This window comes from Leuciscus leuciscus (genome assembly GCF_965113295.1).
Source record: "Leuciscus leuciscus genome assembly, chromosome: 1".
NCBI lineage: Eukaryota > Metazoa > Chordata > Actinopteri > Cypriniformes > Leuciscidae > Leuciscus > Leuciscus leuciscus.
In genome coordinates, this window is record NC_138725.1 from 36,753,511 (window position 1) to 36,780,394 (window position 26,884).

At 38.9% G+C, this 26,884-nt stretch overlaps 1 protein-coding gene across 6 annotated transcripts in view; it reads right to left on the reverse strand.

Moving 5' to 3' along the window:
• foxk2b (forkhead box K2b) overlaps positions 1-26,884 on the reverse strand; it is a 47,946-nt gene that overhangs the window by 16,698 nt on the left and 4,364 nt on the right. For 3 of the 6 annotated variants that reach the window (XM_082164564.1, XM_082164567.1, XM_082164566.1), the window contains exons 2-6: positions 24,321-24,422; positions 23,741-23,851; positions 22,656-22,959; positions 20,730-20,899; positions 16,514-16,564 (exon numbers count right to left, since the gene is read on the reverse strand). In XM_082164564.1, the coding sequence (XP_082020690.1) occupies positions 16,514-16,564; positions 20,730-20,899; positions 22,656-22,959; positions 23,741-23,851; positions 24,321-24,422 (738 nt within the window). Of the gene's footprint in view, positions 1-6,036; positions 6,471-16,513; positions 16,565-20,729; positions 20,900-22,655; positions 22,960-23,740; positions 23,852-24,320; positions 24,423-24,699; positions 25,103-25,191; positions 25,479-26,884 lie in introns of those variants that run through there. The other 3 variants (XM_082164565.1, XM_082164563.1, XM_082164568.1) reach the window with 3 other exon arrangements.

Here is a 26,884-nt window from a genome sequence, read left to right on the forward strand (position 1 = left end):
AATTTACCACTTTATTTACAAAATATAAATTTCCAACGCACGATGCATGCGTGTGTTCTGTTGATGCGAGAGCAGATGTTGTTGCGTAAACGTGCATTGGAGATTTATATTTTGTAAATTAAATGGTAAATCATGGTTTTTTGTACAAACAAAGCACTCGCATCGCTTCATAATATTGAGGTTAATCCACTGGAGAGGTTTGAATGACAAAAATGTTTGTGAATCCCTGCACTAGAGAAATCTCTGATGGAGAGTCTGACAGACAAAACTCTTCCCGCTCTAAATTTTCTAGAGCTGCACGATTAACGGTACGTTCACACGGGGCGTCAGCGTCAACGCTTCCCATTGACTTTGAATGGGTGACGTCAAGCGTTGCCGAAAAGAATTGTGGATCCGTCGGCGGCGCTTCACTGGCGTTGCTCGCGGCAGAAGTTGAGAATTTTTCAACTTCTGCCGCGAGCAACGCCAGTGAAGCGCCGCAGACGGAAGCGTCAGCCAATCAGGATCGCTCTATGCAAATACAGTAGCCAGGCGGCAGCCAATCACGACAATGAAGCTTGTTGTTGAGTTCCTGTCTAATTTCATTGGCTGACGCTGCTATGACCATGGCGTCAGTGCCAAACTTCAGCCACGCCTTCCGTCAAGCGTTGACGCTGACGCCCCGTGTGAACGTACCGTAATCGATAAAAGATCTCACTCTTATTCCTAAACGACAACGATTCGCCTGTGTCTATTTAACATTTCACAAAATCACAGCGAACATTCAAAACTGGGTTGGCGCTGCCGATGAGCCAGAGAGAGCAGTGATCAGGTATTGGTATGAAACCTCTTCATAAACAGTGTTTTCAAACACACAGTATCTTTATTTCTGTTCACAAACATTCATATCACAAAAGAACTGGGAAAAAAATCTAAAGGAAATCACCTTTAGAAAGTAACATGGCACTTCAAATAAAGATTGTATTGACTACATCGCTATGCCACAAAGAGGCGACAAGATACTGTTAGAAAATGTCTTTGAATCATTCATTCAAAAACGCTGATTCATCCAGTCATGAAACAATTAAGTATTTATGAGTGAGTCATTGAATCATTCATTCAAAAACGCTGATCCATCCAGGAATAAAGCAAGTATTCATGAGTGAGTCATTGAATCATTCATTCAAGAGATTTGTTCAAAAACGCTGAATCATCCACTAATGAAACAAGTGAAGTATCTACGAGTCATTGAATCATTCAAAATTTTAATAGACTGCAGAAATTAACATTCGGTCAGAACCTCTAGTAAATGACATGTTATTTTGTCTAACCTAGTGGTCAAGTTGAGAATCGTGATCTCTGTTCGACAAAAAAAAAAAAAATGTAACCAGCACTGTTCAGCTCTAACATCTTCACAGCGTTAACTCCCTCACAGATCAGTTTCTGTTTCTGTGCAGAAGGTCAGTGGGTTCAGTGTTTGGGTTTCTCTGGGTTCAACCGACCCCAGCGGGAGGTGCATTTATTTAGCATAGTCTTTTACGACACATCCCAAACCAATGACCTTCTCCTCACCTGACACCTCACTGCTGCTTCTGCACATAAAAACATCATAATAAATCAGAAACACTCTGGAAAAGACCCCAGGATCGATGGATATATTAAACAGTGTTTGACCGGGTATAAAGACAGGAATAGGATGCTTTAAAACATTTCACCATGTTTGAATCCATTCCAAACAATAAAGACAAAAAAAAATAATGCTGAAAGAGCTCATGGTTTCTTGTCTAGGCCTGATCATGACATGTGTGGAAACGTCAGCATCTCTTTGTGCTGACAGAGAGCCAATTGGAGCGAATCTCCACTAATTAAATGCTCTTTAGCTTCTTGATCAATATTGTAACTCAGAGCGTCTCTACCTCAAACGTGCTGTCCATTACAGTCCATACAAACCATCTGGACGTACTGCACGTCTCCGCGGGTGGGACGCATTGATTTCTTGATAATTAAAGTGTGGACGTGGCTTCTGTCTCTAATCTTTAGAGAAGTGGCAGTATAATTAGCAACAGCATCCAGCACGTATGGCACGCTAACAGCTTTACAGACACACAAAACTGCTAAGGACAAACATTTATAAACAACCCGTTTCAGTGCAGTCACCTTTAAGTAAGCCATTATAAGTCAGTCCTCACTGCGCTAGCCACGTCTAGGTCATGCATTAACTGATAAAACATGCTTTGAATGCAATGCAAGTCACTTTGGATAAAAGCATCTGGCAAATGCATAAATGCAAGAAGGAAATATACACATTTTCACTATGGCCCTATGATTTCCGTGAAAAATGCAGATGGAAACACGAAATCCAGTCATAAAATTCGTTATAGCCCAAGTTCGTTATTTTAAATGTAGACGATGTCTATTTGCAACATGTTTTGGAAGCGTTGATCATTGTAGCTCATATGTGTTGAGTGTGTGAAGTGTGAACACAATTGGCCAATCAGAGGCGTTTAAGAATCCGCTCAACAGCGCTCGAAATGCTAAGTCGGAAATGCTGGTGTCGTCACATTTTTAAATGTTAAAATATAAAAGTCGGTACCCTTTGACGACACTTTCCCAGGTTTATTTTATGGAAACAGCTGGTAAACACTGAGATGTTCCCAGGTTTAAATAAAAGAGGTTGGTAAATTTTGACATGTACCAGGTATAAAACAAGTCGATAAGCAGTTAAATGTGTCAGTTTACACACACAGAAAAGTTTAAACTTTTAAAAAGTATAAGCATAAAATGTTTAAATTAATTAAAATGTTCAATTTAATTTACAGACTGAAAAAAAATGTGCGGTTTTCTAAAAGTTTGGACTTTAATAAAGAAAAAAAAACTGCACTTAACCTTTTCACAGGCATTTTGTTTTCATAGTTAGACAGATATTGTGATGTATCGTTATAGGATTGTCTAGCAATATATTGATTATCGCCGAAGTGCTGTGTCGTGAGCCATGTATCGTGACGTACCCTGTGATTCCCACCCCTATTGTACAGTAGAATGTACTTTGTTAAATTATAATATCTAATATTAATAACACTAATACTGTTTATTTACTATTCCTTAAAAGATGTTTCATTTTTATCAAAACTTAATTTTGTACATAACAGTAAATTATTTGCCATTAAACATATAAGGAATTGTTCAAATTTCATTTGCTTACATTTTAAAATATTAAATGTTTATGCATTCATCTGATTAATTAAAAATGTAAATAAACACAAATTTCATAGGGCAATATTATCGTTAACGTTTTATTAATTCAACTGATAAAATGTTCTTTTTGATTATTAAAATGTAATTAAAACATTACAAATGGAATCCAGAAACATTCAAACAAAAAAACTAAATTTAGGGAGAGAAATAACAGATTTCATACCCTAGCTTTAAAGATAAATATTGGCTATAAAAAGCCTTATTTACATTTTCTGAAGCCGCATCAAGTCTGTCAGCACAAAGACATCAGAGAGTCTCTTTATAACTCAAACAAACATGCATGCCTCCATATTTAGAAAGTGCTAATCAGTCAAACTATATCAGCTCACTAACTTACCGCACTCTTAAAGTGACACCACGTATCAAGATGATCTAGAGGTGATTTGCATTTTTAAACCTGAGCAGAATTCAACAGAAAGGTTTGCTGAAATGAGACGAGCTGAAAATGGCAGTGCATAAAATAGCTTTAAAGGCTGGCATTGTAGGGTGCAACAGATTTGTTGTTATATTGAGATATGTGGGTCATGTGTTAAAAAAAGCAAAGGGATAAGTGTGCACTACAGTCGTGCTTGACGCTGTGATTTGATGTCGTTCAAAAAGAGATACCTGAAATCTACAGTGCAAAATGATTCTGAAATACGCTGGCCAGCTGTGGGTGAGACCAAGTACAAATCAGACAATTCATTCAAAACAGATAATGCACGATGATCACGATCCAAAGGTCGACTTCAGGATAATGTCAACACAACCAGATGTCCAACATCTTCTCAAGACAAACAAATAAGAAAATGCAAACATCTGACAGCAAAACCTACCTAACTGACAGACGGGGCTTTTCTGAGATGCAAAAAAAAAAAAAAAAAATCCATTTGAGAAAGAGCCTTTGATGCTGTCAGGATCTAAACCCCTAGTTAGCATCTAAACCTGTGAGTGTTTACTGTTTACACTCCATCTCAGACAAAAACAACACTCATTCTTCCATGACACACAACACACATTTTTTTCTTTTGTGCACATTTCTGACAGGTGATATTAGCATGCCTATGCATTTGTTTAGAAGTGATGTTTGAAATTCTGAAATTCTCCCCAAAATGCTGCTTCACACGCCTATGATTCCCCATATTGCTGCTGCACAAGCTTATGATGCCCCAAAATGCTGCTTCACACGCCTATGATTCCCCAAATTGCTGCTGCACAAGCTTATGATGCCCCAAAATGCTGCTTCACACGCCTATGATTCCCCAAATTGCTGCTGCACAAGCTTATGATGCCCCAAATTGCTGCTGCACAAGCTTATGATGCCCCAAATTGCTGCTGCACAAGCTTATGATGCCCCAAATTGCTGCTGCACAAGCTTATGATGCCCCAAATTGCTGCTGCAGACGCTTATGATGCCCCTAAATGCTGCTTCACATGCTTATGATGCCCCTAAATGCTGCTTCACATGCTTATGATGCCCCAAAATGCTGCTTCACACCCTTATGATGCCCCAAATTGCTGCTGCACAAGCTTATGATGCCCCATATTGCTGCTGCACAAGCTTATGATGCCCCAAATTGCTGCTGCACACGCCTATGATGCCCCAAATTGCTGCTGCACAAGCTTATGATGCCCCAAAAGGCTGCTGCAGACGCTTATGATGCCCCTAAATGCTGCTTCACATGCTTATGATGCCCCAAAATGCTGCTTCACACCCTTATGATGCCCCAAATTGCTGCTGCACATACTTATGATGCCCCAAAATGCTGCTTCACACCCTTATGATGCCCCAAATTGCTGCTGCACATACTTATGATACCCCAAATTGCTGCTGCAGACGCTTATGATGCCCCAAATTGCTGCTGCACACACCTATGATGCCCCAAATTGCTGCTGCACATACTTATGATGCCCCAAATTGCTGCTGCAGCCGCTTATGATGCCCCTAAATGCTGCTGCACACGCCTATGATGCCCCAAATTGCTGCTGCAGACGCTTATGATGCCCCTAAATGCTGCATCACACCCTTATGATGCCCCAAATTGCTGCTGCAGACGCTTATGATGCCCCTAAATGCTGCATCACACCCTTATGATGCCCCAAATTGCTGCTGCACATGCTTATGATGCCCCAAAATGCTGCTGCACACGCCTATGATGCCCCAAATTGCTGCTGCAGACGCTTATGATGCCCCTAAATGCTGCTGCACACGCTTATGATGCCCCAAAATGCTGCATGCACCTATTGTTTCTCAAAAATGCTGCTACACACACCCTTGGATGCCCAAATATGTTGCACACACCTTTAACACCCCAAAATGCTGCAAGCATGTATAATGCCCTTCCACCAAAAAATCTATATACACACGATTCACGCATAAATGCACGCATGTGATGCTCTTAATCTGTAGCAGCATGTGTCCATGAAACCCCAAACTTAATGCATGCATTTATGGTGAAATAAGATGGGGTCTGCCATGCCCTTGTAAAATATATAGGCCTATATATATTAGCAGAATTGTTTTGGTGGCCCCAAAAATTCTGCATGATGCTCTAAAAAGGCCCCTGCTTCTCCACACAATGGCCAAAATTCTGCATGAACACATGAAGCGCGTGAATGCTGTCTAGTTAGGCAGCTCACTGGGGAATGAGACACAGCCCAGAGAGGCTCTGAAAGCGAAACGAAAATTTTGTGCGGCATAGGCACACTAGCACGTGCTCCCGGCGTTTCACCATAACAACAACAACAATAACATCGCTGAGGATGATGATGATGGTATGATAAGCATGATGAAGAATGATGAAGGTTATGATAATAACTCACATTCTCGGCAGCTGCAGGGGTGGCGCCCCCCGCCGCAGAAACACCCCGTCCACGAACACCCCGTTTTTCCCCAGACAGCGCAGATAAAACTCTCCACCGCCCGGGCCCGAGCCAGTATCCTCGGCCGCCGCGGTGAAGATCTCCAGGTGCCGGCGGGAGATGAAGCTCGAGTGGCCCATGCTCACGTCCACCGAACCCTGCGACGAGTTCCGACCCACCGTCACCGAGCGCTTCTTCATCACATACTCAAACTCACGGCCCTCCAAACGAGCCACCGCTGCCATCTTTATCTTTCCGCACACGGAACGGGGCACGATATGAATATGAAGGGAAAATATGAAACGTTAAACGTGCCCGACCGGAGACACCAGCATCAGCAGCGGCGGCGACTCGACCCACCGCCGCGATACACCAGAGAGAAAGGGAAGGGGGGATTAGCCAATCAAAGCGCGCTGGAGGAGGGGGTTCTGTGATTGACGGGTGCGCCGACCAATTAGAGGCGCTATAAGGAATGCGGTAATTCAATCGCAGCCAATGAGATAAAAAACATGGACGATTTGACGGATTGAAGGTCGGTTGCGCTGTGCCCCAACACGCATGTACGCGGAGAGTTGTAAACACTGGACTGGAGATTTGTGTAAAGGACGTGAAATGGTTTTATAACAAATAAATAAATATAATAATATTACAATAAGAAAGTATCGAATACAAATAAAATAGGGATTTATAGAATCAAATAAATATTTTAAATACAAATAAAATATTATTGTAATAGAGTGACTATTTAATTTAATTCATTTAAATGGTTATTTTTATTCGTATTTTTCTTACTGTTATGTTTTTTTTTCCCTCTCTCTCTCTCTCTGTGTGTGTGTGTGTGCCTATTAATGCTTTGGGAATATTTCACGTACATCAATAATTCTGCCGATAAAAATACCTTTAAAGTAAAACTGTATTTTATACCATGGTAATGGGCAGATTTTGAACATTTTAAACATGTTAAAACATTTTAACAATGTTGCCAAAATCTATTTAATTAATCTAATTTAGAATCTATAACTGTGGTTGAATATAATGAACCGAGGTTTTTAGCTCATCACCAATTAAACATTCTAATAGTTCACAATTAATTAATGTGACATGCATTTTTTATAATCCTTCACTGATCTTCAATCAAAAAAGCTTATAATAATGTATAAACTACAAATAAAGTGTATCTCTTGAGTGGGGGAAAAACTCTTTAAGTGTTTATTTTCCTGTACATTTGAAAACAGAGTAACCCTAGAGAGAATCCCACTGAACTCCACTCCGTGTTTTAAGGTTTTCCACGTCTGCAGTCGCCGATTCCCCCACAATCCTCAGCGCCCGTCAGCGTGTGTGTTTTGAGTATGGAGGTCATGAAAACAAACGCGTTTTTTGCCTCGTTTTAAGCGCGAAACCCCCCCTTTTCCTTAAACTACACGTAGAAGGACGTTCTATACGTTCAGCAGACGTCATTTCCACGACGAAGTGCACGCGCACAGGGAGATGCGCGAGCATACGCGCAGAACATGTGCTCGTGCAGGGTGACGTCATCTCTTCCTGGTGTTTGTAAACAGTGCTCTATGGGTGTGACCCGCCCGGGCGCGTTCACGATCACACCCCGTTACACCCGAGAACGGTTCTGAGAGGAAGCACATGCTGTTTGTGGAACAATAGAGAATCTTGTCCTGCATAATCATCACTTTCACACGTACCACAATTGATTCACTTGTTTATTTTACAGTAGGAAGTATATAGTAGAACCATGCTTATGGAGGTACTACTAAGGTAAATACTAAGGTATTTTTTTCTTATGATACAATGCTGCCTTTGTTACCCTGTTATTTGAGCACATACCATGATTCTTTACCCAGGGTTTCTGAAGGTTGTATGAAGGTAAATTTAATACAAAAAAATACCTTTTTAAACCAAGTAAAGAAAGTATAAGGAATAAACTGAATGGAAAAAAATATACTGATGTTTTCAAAATGTAAATGTCTACGGAGAAACACGATGAGTTGTTCCAACCGATCTCCATATTACATATTAATTACTTAAAAAAAAAAAAAAAAAAAAAAAAAAAAAAAAAAAAGTAGCTTATGGTACCATTGGTACACTCCCAACTATTAGAATATGCAAATAACGTTTACGTTTCCTTCTGATCACACTGTAAAAAAGTGCTTCTCTTCCTCAGTATTTCCAATGCAAATGCCTAAAGATTTCCAAAATCAAGACACATTTCATCAAGAAACAAAATGACATAAGGTCTTGTTTTCTGAAAATAAAATGATCAAAATAAACAGAGTTTGTGATAAAATAAAAGAACAGATATCTGCCAATGGGCTTAGTTCAAGAATTTTTTTTTTTTATAACTCATTGACACATATTTGTTCTTGTGTTAAGCATAAACCTAAGCATAAAAACAAGACATTATATAATTTTGCATCTCAAGCAAATGTATTTTGATTTTAAGATGTTCAGATCCACACACACTTACACTCACACACACGCATGCACTGAGTGACTGACACTCTCTCTCTCTGTTTCTCTCTGTCTCTCTCTCACACACACACACACACACACACACACACACACACACACACACACACACACACACACACTTATGTATTTTGGGAACACTATGGAAATTCAATGTCTAAACCGTTAATATTATATATCTGGCAGTTTGCAACAAATGTAAACAACAACAAAAACATCTTGGTTATACTAAATGCAAGTGGTAATAAATGCAACTCACATAAAATGTCATTATAAGTGAAGTGCTATTTATTTAAAGCATGTATTGCCTGAGAAAGTCTGTGCCAAAAGGTTGGATAAATGCATTAAGGGCCTATTTATTTGTGTTCATGACTAGTCAGTTGTGCATCAGCCACTAGAGGGAGACGTTACTCTGTTGTCTTTAGTTTCAGGAGGATGACAGTCTTCCTAATGAAACGACCCTTCAAACAAATGTTTATCTGACATCAGTTCAATCCTCATGAACCTCGTTCAAATGGCCAGGCAGTGGGGGAACAAAAGACTGCAGGGAAATGCCACAGACTGACACCTGATAAAGCCTGATGCTACACTTACATTCATCATTCAGTAGACGCTTTCATCCAACGTGAGGTCAGGTGTCAGGTGATTGTTGTGAGTGGTGTATGTGTCACCTAACACAATACACATCTAAACAATAGGACAGGACACACTGTTTTATTACCCAGATGAGCAAACGTGTTGAGAGTCTGGCGATGGAAAGACTTGTGAATTGATCACAAACCGACTGCATTAAAAAAAAAATGGAGACAGCAGGTCAAAGTGTGATTTAATTCGCGCTGTCAATCAAACTTCTATTACCACTGACTAAGCAGTGGATGTAAACACTTATGAGGTGCTTTTGTAATGTATTGAGACACATACAACATACATGATGACACAACGTTTGTTTTGCTTGTAGATTATTCTGTTATTTATTTGCATATTATGCCTGATAAGCAATAAAAAGGGCCAATCAACTGCAAGCGTTCTGCATTTCATCGATCACAAAATCATTACAGCCACAGAATGATTGTAGGATAGGTTAATGCTTTATTTAGCTTGAACACTACAAGTGACCTACATCACAGTTCAAATCATTATTTCTACACATCCATCTGTATTAAAAACACAACAGCATTATTAACTATGAAAACATTTATTTTATAATCACAGCAAATGAGTAGCAAAAAGAAAACATTTGAATAATTCATCTTCATGAATGGTTTGCTAGAATTAGCTTCGTCCGATATCGAACACTTTCCTTACTATATAGTCGGCGGAAAACGGTACGGCAAGAGTAGTGTGTCTGAAAGCAGTGTTTGAACAACGGTAGGCGAAAACTACAACTGGAGTAACTTTAACCACTGAAAGGATACTATGACAAAGATATCGTTTTCCTTATTCAAACTGATATCCCCCCTCCAACCTCAAGAATGAAAGCTGCATCATATACTTATATTTATGAGCAACATCACACTCATAGCCATGCAAAATGGCTCTAATTCAAGCGCTTGAATGTACCTTTTCATGAACATGGCTGTTTTCAAGGGGTTTCCAGGACTTAAATGTCAAAAAGTCAAATTCAAGCATTTTTTGTACGAACCCTGTCATTAGAACTTACTTTTTGAGCCGTCTTGAAGTAAATTCAAACTCAAATGTAGTATCTACTCAGACATTACATACTTCAATTTACAGTACCTGTCCACGTCCAGCACAACTGGTCATCTTGTGTTTCAAAATATACATCTATACTTGTTTTTTCACCTCTACATGGACATAATCCCAGTCACAATACCTGCAAAACACACAAAATGTTATTTAGATGTACCAAAACTCCCTTTAAAGCAAGTCATTTCAGTCGGCGGCCATCTTTGAAGCGCTAATTCAGTCATGCAAAACAGCTCGTATCTCTTTGAATGGGGAAATCCTCCAAAGCTGTTCACCAAGCTTACGATTAAAGGGATACTCCACTTTAAAATGAAAATTCTGTCATCATATACTCACCCTCATGTTGTTTCAATCTTATGAATGTCTTTCTTCTGCTGAACAGAAAGGAAGATATTTAGAAGAATATCAGTAACCAGACAGTTTTAGATAGCATTGACTTCTATAGTAGGAAAAAAATATACTATGGAAGTCAATGAGACCAGAAACTGTCTGGTTACTGACATTCTTCTAAATATCTTCCTTTCTGTTCAGCAGAAGAAATAAATTCATACAGCTTTGAAACAACATGAGGGTGAGTATATGATGACAGAATTTTCATTTTAAAGTGGAGTATCCCTTTAAATTTCATATTTGAGATCACCAATGAAACCTGACAACAACTGTCTCTGTTTCTAAACGCTCAAATCATGACAAAAAACTGCATTCACTGAACAAAGTCTGAGCTTCCTCTGTAACTAAAAGGCTTTTACCTCTCAGATCAGGGGTCGGCAACCCGCGGCTCTAGAGCCACATGCGGCTCTTAAGCGCCGCCCTAGTGGCTCCCTGGAGCTTTTTCAAAAATATGAAAATGGAAAAAATATTTTTTGTTTTAATATAATTTCAGTAGGAGGAAAAACATGACAAACATTCTTAACCCTTTCGCACGTACGATCGCATCGGTGTGATCAGAACAGTCAGTACATGACGTGATCAACTGCTAAATTCAAATGTGCTCTCGCGCGTTGGCTGGCGCTGAGCCAGAGACAGGCGCGCTCAGCTGTCATATATCACAACTTTTCAGTGTTTTCAACCACATAATGTTTATTTTAGGTTTCAGACATATAACGTTAAGTACTAAAAAAACAATACATTTAGAGTTTGTAAAATACACACTGATGTTAAAGGAAGAGGCAATAATCCTTTCCAAGACACGTTTTATTCATATCAGATACACATTGTGTAAGTAACTTTAAAGTTTACTCTATTCTTCTCCCAGTTCACCAGCCACTTACTTTTATGTATTTCGGGAGAAGTGGATGAATTCACGTGTTGTAAATCCAACAGATCTGATTCTCTGACCTGCGTCTGCGGCACAAACTAACACGGCGGCGCCCATCGCGCATACAGCTCAACTAACTCGATCGTTATAAAGGTGTTTAAACAAGAAAACACTTCCACTTGCATATATTTGACAATCGGAATATCAGATATTTCATGCCATATCTAACAAATTTGTGAAAATTTTAAATAAGAAAGGAAAAATGACATAAAAGCAGATCATCATTCATTCAGCTCTGTTGTTGCTGCGGTGTGTCACGTGACACGAAATGACGCGTCACCTTGGAAACCATAAAGTGACACATTCTAAATAACGGTCGCCTTGAAAAACTTTTAAAAAACTTTTAAACTTACGTGTGAAAGGTTTAAAGTTTTTCCACGTTGTAAAAAATAATACACAAATAAATAAAACGTAATACATTAAAATTATAATGGAAGTTAAACTTAAAGCACCATAGTACAGCAGAGTAGTCACGTGGTGCGTCATTCTCTCCAGGATGCGCTGCAGGGAAAATAAACATTTAATCATGAATGCTCATTATGTATTTGTAGGCTACTTATCATTTTGATACTAGGGGGCAAATAAAGCTAATATAGACACTTACAGCATGTGTTTCCTTCATAATAAGGCTTATATAAGGCTTTTAATTTTTTGCGGCTCCAGAAAGATTTTTTTATTTTTTTTCGGGTCCAATATGGCTCTTTAAACATTTTGGGTTGCCGACCCCTGTCTCAGATGGTGTAAATACATCTGTGACTCAAAAATATAACTGACTCTATGGAGCTTTAATAAAATATAGATAGAATAGGATATGCAAAATAAATATGCCTAGTAATAGTACAATAGAAAAATCTCTCTTACCACCGTCGTCTTCGTGTTCAAAATATCGCTAAAGGAAATGATGCGAGGTTCCACGGATTTCCCCATTGGTCCTCACAGATCCTCTTTCCACCAATGGCAGAACCCTTTAGCCACGCCCCCATCTTTCACTCCACCAATAACAGAGACCGTTCAACACGCCGCCTTTTCAACACTGCTAGCCTCGTTCAAAATCCGTTTTTGTGCATATTATATTGAAATCTGATCGTATTTAGCAAGTGTGAATGTCGAAAAAACATCATCTAATTTGTATAAATCAGTTTCAAGCTACATTCATGCGTTTCTGGAAATCCGTTTCAGTCTGACCGCTCCCATTGGATTTCACATGGTTTCTCACGCCACGATAAACGTAAATGTCAGATGTTGTCATAGGAAACATGCTGAATGTCACTGTAGAAACATGGGTGTAAATTACAATAGCCAACAGACGGAAGAGATGAAGGCACAGATTAAAGCCGCGCATTTTGATAATTCTTATATTATGCAAGCGGCTTTTAGTTCATTTTTAACTGATAGACTACATGGAAATTTACTTGTGAAAATGCACGTCACACTTAAAGACCTAGTGAAGGCAAAAGGGACACACTTCATCCAAGCCCTTTCCGCTTCCGTGCTAAAACGCAAATACAGTTATTTTTCTCTGTAATAGAGATGACTGTTTGACAAGTTAATGCGTAGCATACATTTAGCATTATTAATCAGCATAGTAAGAGCATTTTATAAAAAATAAATAAATAAAACAATGTTATGAATTGGAAATTTATTTAGGGAAGGGAAGACAAAAAAACTTTGAAATGACAAGTTAACTTTGTTTTGTGCTCATGATGAGAGTTTTGATTATTAGATTATGTACATTGTTTTTAGTAGTTTATTACTTTGAGCAAAATATTAAATGGTTCTTACTTATCTTAAGAGGTAAACCAAGTGGATTGTTTCTGAATGGCAGTTTGCTATTTTGTGTTGATGTAGTTCATTACGCTGTGTGTGGAAGCGTGTTTTCTCAGTTACTGATGCTCAAACACAGTTTTATGCACTATTGTAGCCTAATGGTCCTGGCATGCACATTGTCATTAGGGAAATTATATTTTATTTAAGAAAAATTGTTTGAAAAGTTAATGCACTTTAAAAAGTGAATGTCATTTAATTTAATTTCAATAAAAGATGCGATGCTTGATTTGGTTTATATTTGTTAATTGCTCTCGCTTGAGCCTTCTTGTGTGCGTAGGAGACAATTCAGTCATTTTTTCCTCTAACGTTAAAGGTGCTCAAGCGATGTCACACGTTTTTTAGGCAGATTTTTTTGTCACACACAGCACTCCTTGTGTCTCATCACTATCCGCTAGCTGCCTGTCCCCTGAACACACTGTGCAAAAACGCGGTCTCTGTAGACAGCCCAGGCTCCACAAACGGCAACAAAAACAAACTGGGCCAACCCGCACCACTAAACATAACAAACAGAGTTCCAGCCAATAACCGGCAAGAATGATTTGGGGTGGGGGTTGGGGGGTTAGTGCGCGTGCACATGAAGGGGGGTTTGGGGACTGGAGTGGAATAGAGAGAAGCATGCAGAACGCAGCACGCACGCAGGGAAGGGGGGAGGGGACGGGATGAGGAGGAAGGAGGGTCGAGCTAGCCTCTGTTTTGTTTGACAATACTTCGAATGTCAACAAGAAGTGACATCACCCAACATCACTTAGAGCACCTTTAAGTATTGCCTTTACAATTCGAATTTAGCTAATATTTAAGAAAGAAATTCATTTTGACAGCCCTAACACACGTGCCATCGCAATGACATCCTGACACCACGTGTCTTTACGGGATGTGTGTGAACGCACTCACAGATTCCGGAAAATCACAGGCAGTGTGAATGAACCAAAATCAAACGATCCCGTGACAAATCCCGGGACACATTATCCGTGTATTTTCCGGAATCTCTGTGTGAAAGGGGCTTTTGAGGCTTGTCGCAACTGACTTTTTTTTGTCCAAAAACTCCTCAATTGTGTGGCGTCATTACGATTATTTTACTTCCCCAGATCCTACCCAATCCCAAATCCTAAATATCAGACATGTTTGATGTTTATGACTTTCGATCGGCTGCCTTTGACGGGATACCCGCAATAGCCAATGAGAGCGAGCGAGCAAGCGTCACCAACTGGATGGTCCTTCTATGGCGTCACAGTGAAAAACCCCTTTTGAAAACCTTTATTTTTAAGAGTGTAGTGACTAAAGTCATGTGTGTTTTCTGAATTTCTTCTATATATTTCTTCTATAAGCCACATTACAAGTGGCCACAATAATATAAGTGCTCTGAAGCAAATTAAAGTCAGTGAGCAAGTATGAATAAAATGAAATATCCTCCATGCATATCAAACTTCAAGATTAAATCAATAAATTGTCAGTAAAGGGACAGTGAGAAATGAGTGACATGTTCAATCTAGAGATGATCTGATTGCACAAAAACCAGTATACGCCCCTGTGAACGAGATGAGTCATTCATATTTTTGGTACATTTAGCCTAAAGAGAAAGCCTGAAAACATTAAATGTATATAACCATAAAACTTCCAGTAAGATGTCATGAGGTCTTTAGAGAAACAATGTATTGAATACGCAGTAATTATTGGATTACGCCATTATATTAGTTTGCTCATTAATTATGTGGATAATTCGAAATACAATCTTTATGTGATGAAATATATGGTTGGCCTCATCCCATTATCACTGCCATTAGCATGTCTTCTTTATGGCTTGTCTTTCTCTCACACACACACATAATTTGCTCTTTGTGCCTCATTGTGGTATTTTCTGTATCTACCGATGTCCACCAGGATGCACAATCGCATGGGTTATTAAAATAAAGAGCGTAGAGATCAATATTCAGCACTCCAGAAAGCCTTGCCGACAATTACATTGGAAAGCCCTTCCAGAAACCATTTAGGAAACCCGTGTTTTAACGCTACTGGGAGACTGTGGCAAAACGACAGCCTCTCACTTACGCAGAATGGCATTTCAGGAGCTTTTACAAGAAACTACAAAACATATTCCAACCCCAAACTGTAAACAAAAAAAACAAAAAATCTGGTGGCAATATATCAGAAGGGGTGTGTAATATGAATCGATTACACATCCTGACATATGCATCACTCTTGAAACATTTATTTTTGAAACGTGAATCATTTTCAGTCAGTAATTGATTTAAAGTGCTAGGAATTGAATGAAACGTGATTCAGTAGCAATTAAATGCTTTAAATATATAAACATTAAATTATTGCATGCACGAATAAGTCGTTTGCGGCGCGCCCTCACAACTCTCGTGATATGCGCTGAACTGACATGCATGATATTTTAGGGAAGACTATCCATGGAAGAATTGTATGTTTAATGCATCTGGAACACTAGGTTGTGTAGCTTATACATGAACACTATTCTCCACAATAATTAACAAACCAATATTTAAAAAGACTTTAAAAGTATTGTTAGTTCATGTACATTTCTACATATAGCATCTTTTTTATAAGATATTAAATAAAAGTGATGTAGGATCATTAAAGTTTTTTTTGTTTTGCCCTCACTCTCTTTCACGGTGTAATTCACAGCCTGACTAAGACACATTAGGGAAAGAATCTTAATAATCCCATGAATGCACTTAAAAACAAATGCAGATTCGAACCATTAATCATATTGCATTGTGAATCATCTCGAATTGAAGTATTCTGAATTTGTAAAAAATCGTTCTTGAATTGAGTCGAAAACCAATGAATCACGAAGCGAATCGATTCGCTGTCTACCCAAAGATTCACAGCCATACATTTCAGGGATCTTGAATCAGAACTATAGGATTAAACTTACTTGTGTACAGAATTTTACAGTTCATAATTGTTATTTTATTTTATATGATATAATAATATAAATCATGCATAAGCACTCTTTGTGTGTAAGTGTGTATGTACACCCCCATCTTTAATAAACAATTCCTATAGGTCTAAAGAGGGTAAATTATTGGCAACCTCAATAAATCACGTGTTTGTCGAGTAATAATGTCAAATACACGTTACCTGTCTGCGGATTGTTCTGCTGACAGCATGTCTTCAGATTCTGCCATTTCCCTGTGAACAAAAAGGCATAAAAAAAATCATAAACCCTAAATTCCAGCACTATAATGAAAGCATAATGCAATGAATGCACAATTTCTGTCAAGGATAACACAATAAAGTTGCATTAACTTATTTCCATTGTGGTCTTTGATCTTTTTTAATGAGACATTTTCAAGACAAACCATAACCACACAAATGAAAGAAATAACTATAACAAAATAAAAAAAATACACATATATATATATATATATATACATATCTATTCAACCATCCTATCTAAAAACAATCTCTTCAGACTAAAAAACAACATTATCCGTTAAAACCTTAATGTCCTTAATGTTCACATACTCGTTTCTTCTACAGCCAGTTATTTTACTTTGAAATCTGTGTTCTGTGTTGAAATGTCTGTTTTTGTTTTAATCTGCGTGATCTCGCCCACTGCCAGTTCACCCAAAAGTATTTCAACACTCCGGGATGCCAGTTGGCAGTAAAACACAGCGAATTACAGCCAGCAAACAAACTGGGTCAGAGATCGCAGATTACACACAACCTAAAAGGCCATGGTATCCATCTAAAAATCTCTATGAACGAGACAAGAGCGTATTAAAATACTGATAAATCAACTCGTCAACTTGCAAGTCTTCTCTGCTTTCATTGTTAATTGTGCTCGTTCCTAGACAGTCTCAAAAACACGGTTTGAAATCGCTGGTGTTTCTGACGTCACAAACTACCATGTAACCAATCAGATCAACGTGTGATTGTCAAAGAGTGGATCTCTGAGCTGCAGTGAGTGAGTGGAGGCGGGGCTCATTAGCATATTCATTAAATGAATAAATAAATTGTATTTGAATAAATAGTCAAGTCACCTTAATTTATATAGCGCTTTTAACAATATAGATAGTTTCAAAGCAGCTTTACAGTAGGGGTGTGCCATAGTACCTAGTGTTGCACGGTGTATTGATACTTCAAAAGTATCGCGATACTCGGAAATTAAAAACGTCACGATACCTACATTTATCAGTATAAAAAAAAAAAAAAAAAAAAAAGCCTCCCTATGGACGTCTGTGTTTTTTTCCTGACGCACGCAGCAAATAACCTGCCGCTGTCAGTGTCATGTGACAAAACACTACAGAGAGATGGCTGCATGTGCGAGCACAAGTGGTCCACGACTCGTAGAAAAAGATGACGCGAGGAGTGACATATGGAAGTACGTTGCCTACCTTGCTCTGTTGCACGGTGCACCGATACGTCAAAAGTAAATCGGAAATGAAAAACGTCACGATTCCTTAATTTATTAGTATCGATACTTCTAAGAATGACCGCGTTCCAGATTTGTAAGGCCGGTCACACACTGGCTGCGTGTCGTGTCCGTTTTTATTTCGGCTCCCATGTTAACTGCCTGCGTGACACACGCGTCTGGGCGCAGCTCGAGACGCGCGGAAAACGCGTGCATAGAATAGAACCAACGCCTATTTTTCACGCGACACGCAAGCGTGCGGCAAAATAGAATAGGAAAAGATGTTTCTATGTCATTTTGACACGAATACATATTAATAAATGACATTTTGATGTTTGAAAGTTTTGACATAAATACACTATAAATGTAATTTAAAAAAATATGATCGATTTTCAAATATTGCACCTCTCAATACAGAACGAATTATTCTGTAGCCTGTTTTGCCGTCAACACTGCCGACGTTGTCTTTGCTGCTATATATTTATGTTTAACATGAAGTATAGGCCTTCCACAACTCTCTCCCCACATGTCAAATATCACCAATGAGGCTTATCATATGTTACCAATATTGAACATTGTTTAATATAATCGCTGTTCATATTTTTATTCAAAGTTCAGAATCAAGATAAAGCTCTTATATTTCTTATGATAAATGAGATAATGCTGCTAAATTTATCTTTTTTTTTACCTTGAATGTCATTGCTCTAATTTATTTTTTATATTTTGATATTTCATATTTTGTTCAAATGTTTAATATATCTGCTGTTCATATGTTCATTTATTAGTGTGTTATATGATTAGAATGTTGTCCCGGTTTTAAAATAAAGCACAGCAATGATATTTGAGAGTGTTTCTCCCTTTTCAGGAAAAGTATCGAAAAAGTATCGAAAATCGCAATACTTGACTTGGTATCGGTATCGAAACAATAATTTTGGTATCGTGACAACACTAATAGTACCTAAAAAGGAGCTACTTCAATAGTATTTTAATCATTCCCGCAGGTCTACCACTTATAATGCGGGCAATTCCCCCGCAAACATTGATTTTACCAACCGCGTGAGTGTTCAGCAGTGCTGCGTCTTCTCTCTCTCGCTCTCAAAATGGGTTGCACAAGTCAAACGTCAATACCACACTCTTGTGTTTAGCAGTCAGGACATGACGGAATTGTCTTTTGTCACTTGCATCGTAACTAAAGTTGATCATTTTCACTTCTTTTTAAGTCTTATCAGTTCAAATATTTGCGATTTTAAACTATTCAGTACTCGCGCGCTCTCTGAGAGATGTTTACTCTGCGTGCACACATACAGTAAAGCCGTCTCACAAACAGCTCGCGAGTAACAAAAGTTCTTTTTCGCGGATTATATCGCTTTAACGGGGGAAAAAACACGCAAAATTGTGTAAAAATTACAGTCATGGTCAGTATATTCGTAAACAGTCGGTTATGTCTGAAATAAGCATAAAACGCGCGTGACAGTGTGACAGACAGTATAACAGTAATGGATCCGGGCACTAGCTCTAAAAGTGACAGCAGCCATAGGCTATGTGTCTGTCATTAATGTTGTCATCAAAACAACAAAAGATAGCTTTCATTGTAAGGAATCAGAATTAATAGCCTATGTATTTAATTTAGTCAGGACTCAGGACTAGTGTTTTTTACACTTGATTACCTTATTCAGTTTCTGTAGTATTTCTGAATAGTGTTAGACCTACCCAAAAACTTCTCTTTATTTGTATATTTATTATTTTGTATATATTTTTTGCTACTTTTTTCAATTTAATTCAAAGACTGAAATCAAGCTTCCTTGTGTTGTGTAAACTCTTAAAAACAAAATTACCCAATTGTAAAAACACAATGAGTGAGCAAACATTTAGGTGAGATAAATGTAGTAAAAAAATGTGTCTACATTTTTTTTTTATATCGTCATAAATATCATTATCGCAAATATTCTTGAAATATCGTGATATCATTTTGAGGCTATATCGCCCACCCCTACTTTACAGTGATAATAGGAAATTACAGTAACAGATTGTTTTGGCTTTACAGCAGCTCTAGAATAAAGTTATTGTCCAGCTAAAGTTAGTTTTGATTGATTCACTTCCGTTGCGAAGATCATTAGTTATTAAAGGGATAGTTCACTTTGAAATTAATTTTTGGTATGTTTTAGCTTACCTCAAGGGCATCCAAGATGTAGGTGTCTTTTTTTCCGCAGTAGTTTCAATTTTGATATTTTTAGGTCAAACCGTTCTTGTCTGTCAGTCATATAATGCAGGTCTATGGTCACCGCCTCAAAGAGCATGCACAGAGTCCAAATTAAAACAATTCCCCGTCGTCCAAATTAAACAATTCCCCATCGTAAGTACACATTGATGGCCTAAGACACGAAACGAGCGGTTTGTGTGAGAAAACGAACAGTATTTATATCGTTTTTACCTCTTGAACACAGCTGCGTCCAAATGATCTGAGAGCGCTGGCGGGTATAGATATATACACTAGATGTCGCATTGGCTACGGTTTCGCAAAATATCAAAATTGAAACTACTGCGGAAAAAAAGACACCTACATCTTGGATGCCCTTGAGGTAAGCTAAAACATACCAAAATTACATTTCAAAGTGAACTATCCCTTTAACCTAGGGGCCGCTAACACGACGACACCGCTCGAACAGAAAACACTCAATGCGCTCCGGCCCGCTCATCCGCACAAAACAGTGACTGGTGGCTCGAGAACGCAAACCCTGAAATAGACTCCAAAGTGCAAGCATTGAAAAATTTTGGGGAAAAAAGGTTCTCTGCGCAAACCTCAAAAACGCAATCCCGCGAAAACGCAGACGTCTCGTCATCAACCATATGATCTGGCAGTGCATTGGTTGATAGTAGGCCTTACACTGCAACCTATACTGTATGAACAGAAGAAGTTGTAATGGAAACGTGGGCACATACCTGTCCAACAGAAGACATGCCAACCTCGCGTCGCTCGTCATTCCCATGCTGGAGTAGTTGCTCCCAGAGAGCAAGATATTAGTGGCCAGCATGTAATCCCCCGCTTGTATGCCACACCTTACTGTCGGCTGCGAGCTCCACCTCCACACAGTATGGCCATTGGGACAGGTCTGAGAGTCAACAGCAGAAAGTTGAAAAAAAAAACGTCCTTCCATAAGAGTGGTGCAGGTATGACATCACTTTGTAGGCAAAAACGAGTAAACGAGTTGCATTTTAGCACTTCCAGTTCCATCATCCCAAAGTCAATGATTTTTTTTTGTTAAATGGCTGAAATAATGTCTGTGGTGAACACAAGCTCAAGACACTTTCAGGTTTTTTTCTACGACATAAAATACATCAGTATTACCCCACTCGTGATTCGTGAAGCTGTTATGTGTCTTGAAAAAGGCGGTTGCTAACAACCGGCTAATGGAACAACAGAGGCTGTCGAGGAGATTAAACGTCGTCACGCCGAACAGACAAACTCAGTCCGCTTTTACAGCGTCGTTATGCATGTAATTGTGCTCTTATACATTATTCTAACTCAAACATTTTGGGGAAATGTTTTAGATAAAAACTGAAAAAGTTGTCGGAAGCTTAATGATGGTGCTTGAAGTCGAGTGACCGTGATGTAGTTTGTTTATAGCCTACCTTCTGCTTTTTACAACTGGTGACTGCATATAGGCTTCAAAATTCACAAAAGTTGTGTTCATCTGTGATATTTATCTTGATGGTCAAAACGTGCAAGTATCATAAACTTTTGTTGATCACAGACAATAATCCAAAAGCCTATGGGAAAATCCTATTAGGTTTTTCTTGAGGAAACCAGTTTGATGCAAACTACCGGTTGGCCTACAAAGTGACATCATACCTGCACCACACTATTAAAGGGTTAGTTCACCCAAAAATGGAAATTCTGTCAGTAATTACTCGCCCTCATGTTGTTCCAACCCCGTAAGACTTTCGTTCATTTTAGGAACACAAATTAAGATATTTTTGATGAAATCTGAGAGCCGTCTCACTCCTTCATAGGCTTCTATGGGATCGAAACTTGACGGCCCAGAAAAGTTAGTAAAGACATCGTTAAAATAGTCCAATACACTACAGTGGCTCAACCTGAAGTTTATCAAGCAACGAGAATACTTTTTGTGCGCTAAAACAAAACAAAAATAACAACTTTATTCAACTATTCATTTTCTTCTGTGTGGGCCTCTGAGTGAGTTCACGTAGTGTAACAGCGCAGCGCTTCTGGGTTGTACGTCACAACGTAGGCTCACTATTGGCCAGCATCACACACATGACCAGCGCCGGCCAATAGTGAGCCTACGTTCTGACGTACAACCCAGAACGGATTTACACTACGTCAACAGCTTAGGAGAATGACATGGAAGAGAAGAGATGGTTGAATAAAGTAGGTTTTTTGCGCACAAAAAGTATTCTCGTCGCTTGATAAACTTAAGGTTGAGCCACTGGAGTCTCTTGGACTATTGTAACGATGTCTTTACCAACTTTTCTGGGATAGCAGATATCAATTACCTAGAGACTATGAAGGAGTGAGACAGCTCTCAGATTTCATCAAAAATATCTTAATTTGTGTTCCGAAGATGAACGAAAGTCTTACGGAGTTGGAACAACATGAGGGTGAGTAATTACTGACAGAATTTAAATTTTTGGCTGAACTAACCCTTTCATTTTCTCAAATGCAAGTATAGTGTAATCAATAAGTAATCATGGGGTAATTCCTTTAACATTCTCCAATGAAAGTATACAGTGATTCACATTTTATATACAAGCTTTTACAACCAAGTAATTAAGTGTCGCAAAACCACGTTCACTGCACATACACGACTTGGTTACAGTGTTTTACAGTGTTATACAGTTCCTCACCCATTCCATGATGCTCGCTGTACCCCTGCATGTGATGGAGACCTGGAAGGGGGGAAGGCACTGGCACCTCACATGACTGACGTCACACCTGTACGGGCACCTTTTCACAGGCAGCGTGAGGAACGATGCCAGCTGCTTCAGACAGTCCTCATAGGCGATGGATGCCCGTTTCCCTGTGAGGTCATCCTCGGTGAAGATCTCGGGAGGAGAGGGAAAGATGGGCGGGGGAGTGGATGGAGGCTCTGTGTCACGGACGTCATAAACAATCTCATCCGGTCCGATGTCGTCCAACGCTCCATCGTTCCTGTCAGCACACGAAATACATTCATCACAGGTTTAGCCAATACGCATCTCACACTCATATACAGTCAAACCAAATGTTTATTCAGACACCTTCAACATTTCTCACATTATCAGTTTATTCGCTATAGTTTAGAAAATGGTAATATGACAAGAACTCAGAGTTATCAGATCAGTTGATATTTCACTGGTTTTGTCCGTCCTTCTGTTAGACTGTCTCACACATGAATTATGTTAAATTTAAATACACAATTAGATAATACCAATTTAGCTCAACCAATTACCAAGCAATGCTTATTATGTTCATTCTGTGCTGTAAAAAGGTCGCATTAGTAATTAAAGAAAAAACACTTCAGCAAAACATGGTCAGGTCAAAGTGTCCGAATAATATTTGCTACCAAATTTCTATACATTTTACTGGTAGTCACTGTATGAAGAATTTTTGGGTATAATATGTGACAGTTAACTTTATTTTGCTATCCTCACTTTTTACTATATTTACTAACCAAATTAACTATAGTGTCCTGCAACCACTAGTAAAAACATATCAAAAATGATATCTGGGGTCTGAATCATTTTGGGTTTTACTGTACATGTTGCAAATGAAGATTCAGTATGGTCACAGATTGAGTGTGTAGTAGTGGCATACATTGCAAGGAAAAAATGTCAGTTAAATATCGGTAGTGACTTTAGACTCGTCCCATTGTACACAATGACAACACTATAGATTTAAGTAACATTGAGCCAGCATTAGGTTGGTTCGATAAAAGCAATATACAACATACCGTCCACAAAGACGAGGAACAAATTCATCATCTTGGCTGTCATAGCAATCAGATTTCTGTTCTTCTTCTTCTTCCTCCTCCTCCTCCTCCTCATCTGTTCCCCAATCATAACTGAAAAAATTGAGATTAGTAAACTAGGAATCATACATTATATACTTTATGCAATACTATTAAAAACAACAAATATTACAACTTGCACAGTGTTAGTGAGGTCAGTGATCATTTATGATAAAGTTTTCATCGTGTGGACACTCAAATTTTGAAGACTAGGCTAGATATAAAAAATATTACACAAAAGAAATTCTGCATATGTATGCTTCTAGTTCACTGTCATGTTTATTACTAAGACACCAGATTTTTTGGGTGAACTACCCCTTTAAATATTCTCTTAATGTTGCAACTCTTCTCTATAGAGATTGTGTCTCTATTTTACATACATTACATTTGTGCAAATGTCTATACAAGTAATACAAAAATGCACTCAAATTGACTTTAACAACAAACTTCTTAGTGTTAGCTACTTATGTGCTCATACACTTCACAACGTGGTTTGCAAACGAATATGGATTCAGATACTGACCATTCTGAGAGTGTTGTTGGACCTTCATAACTGGACTGTGCAGGAGCCTTCAAGTTACGCTTACGACGTCTACCAGGAATCGGGGTGCTTTTACCCTCGTATCTATAAAAGAATATGCCATAATCAACCTATGCACACAGAAAATTACACATCATTGAACTAAACTATTGCAATCCAACGCTAGTCACGTCTATTCAGTTGCATACGCATTTGTGAATCCGAGTCAAACTTGTGGTTTTCGTCACGATGATGTGTGTCTCAATATAACCAGGTACCCCGAAACACAGAGTGTTTACATAAAATATCCATTCCAACTAGAAGCCTGACTGTATTAGCTAGCTAACTTTAGCTGAAGCTCAACGATTAACGTTAACGTTACCTATCCAGGAGAAAACCAGCCAACTCTGAATTCTTTTTAAAGTCTTTCTGGGCTTTAAGCTGTTTCCATCTCTCAAACGCATCTCCGATATTTATCCGCTTTTTATTGTAATTCAGGTCATAGCGTTTTTTAGATGGATGCCTGGGCTTTTTAGGTCGAGTAGAATCTGCGGTCTCTGAGACAGTTCGTTCGCTGGCTTCCATGATGGCAACTGTGATTTTCCGCTAACTGGCAACCCGGCAGTGGGCGGGGCCACACGGACCACAACAATAACAGACGTTCCGGCACGGGTTGCCAAGTTTTCAAGTAACCATTTGTTCACTTCGACCTGTTATTTGTTGGGTTAAAGGTGCTCTAAGCCATGTTCTTGTTGACGTTCTAAGTATTGTCAAACAAAACGGAGGCTAGCTCGACCCTCCCTCCTCCCGTCCCCTCCCCGTTCCTCCCCTGCGTGCCTGAAACAGTCATGAACGCCAGACTGGATTTACCCACCTGTCCAGCAAAAACAGAGCCACCTGAATGTCGGACTGGAAGCCCTTCTGCCGGCGGAGTTCTCGCCACCTTTCAAATGCTTCCCCGATGTAAATTCGGGACCTCCCGCGTTCCTTCTCCCTTTCCCTATTCTTAGCTTTTTGCTCATCGGAACGTAGTCTCTTCGGTCGTGTGTCGGCCATATCAGAATTCAAGAGAATATAGTTCTAACGTTAGTCGTTGTCATCTCTCCTCTAGCTAACTTCTGCATGCTTCTCTCTCTTCCACTCCAGTCCCCAAACCCCCCTTCATGTGCATGTGCACGCGCACTAACCCCCCAACCCCCACCCCAAATCATTCTTACCGGTTATTGGCTGAGCCTGGAACTCTGTTTGTTATGTTTAGTGGTGCGGGTTGGCCCAGTTTGTTTTTGTTGCCGTTTGTGGAGCCTGGGCTGTCTACAGAGACCGCGTTTTTTCAAAGTGTGTTCAGGGGACAGGCAGCTAGCGGATAGTGAGGAGATGTTTGCTGTGTGTGACAAAAAATGTTTCAGCTTAAAAAACGCTCACATTGCTAGAGCAGCTTTAATAAAGGTTGTATCTGCGATTGTGGGTGACGTCACTTCTGTTTGTGTTTGAAGCGAGATCCCAAACAAACCAGAGGGTTGTTCCATAAAACAGGATTAGAATACAAGCCAAGCTTATTTTGGTTAGTCAGACTTATTGTCGGTTGATTCGTTTCATAAAGCAAACTTAAAATAGTTCGAACTCAGTTACTGGCAACTTATGCTGGGAAACTAGCCTGGTCCAGGGCAGGCTAACGGTCAGACTAAGCCTCAGTTGTTACACAGATCCTCTAACAGTGACCAATAGGAACACAATGACTGACACTCCCATACCATTATACCATACCATGATACCATTATTTGACTTTATTAACCATTATCAGTCCAAATATATATATACAGTAAAGAAAATCAACAGTAAAGAAAATCAACTTAAATAAGGCTACAATGATAAATGAGACAATATAGACCTACAAACGTGTTAAATTTATATATATATATATATATATATATATTTTTTTTTTTACATAAACAATTTATAATAGACAAGGTCTATAGTGTCTCATTTATCATTGTAGCCTATATATGTGTGTATATTTATCCAGGTTTTATTTACTGGCTGAATATTTTGTGGCCAAGATTTAATTAGATAGTTTTAAAGATTTGTGAATACATTTCTCTCTGGTTTTATTTTATATATTTGGCAGCTGTAGTACATTTTTATGGTTATTAGAAGAACATTACAATCTAAAATAAAATAAAAAGCGCGTATTAAAGCTTTTATTTAGTTAAAGGAACCGTATGTAAGATTGTGGCCAAAACTGGTACTGCAATCACTTTCAAATTACTGTAGAGCGGTGTATCCCCTGCCCCTCCCGCTCCATACTCTTGGATAAAAAACAATTGATAACTACTTAAATTTGTATATTTATTTACCATAAACTGCATAAACGTCTTTTATTTGCTTCCACCTGAAGGCGCTAAGAAAATGGCGGCTTCTCCGACTGGTGTCGTCCGTGTTGTTGCGTGACGTGCGCGCTCTCTTTCACGTCCGCGTTCCCAACCCAGCACCGCTGGGTTACAGATTAAGAACGATTTTCAACCCAAATTGGGTTACATCAACCCAGCATCCTTACCCAACAGTCTCAA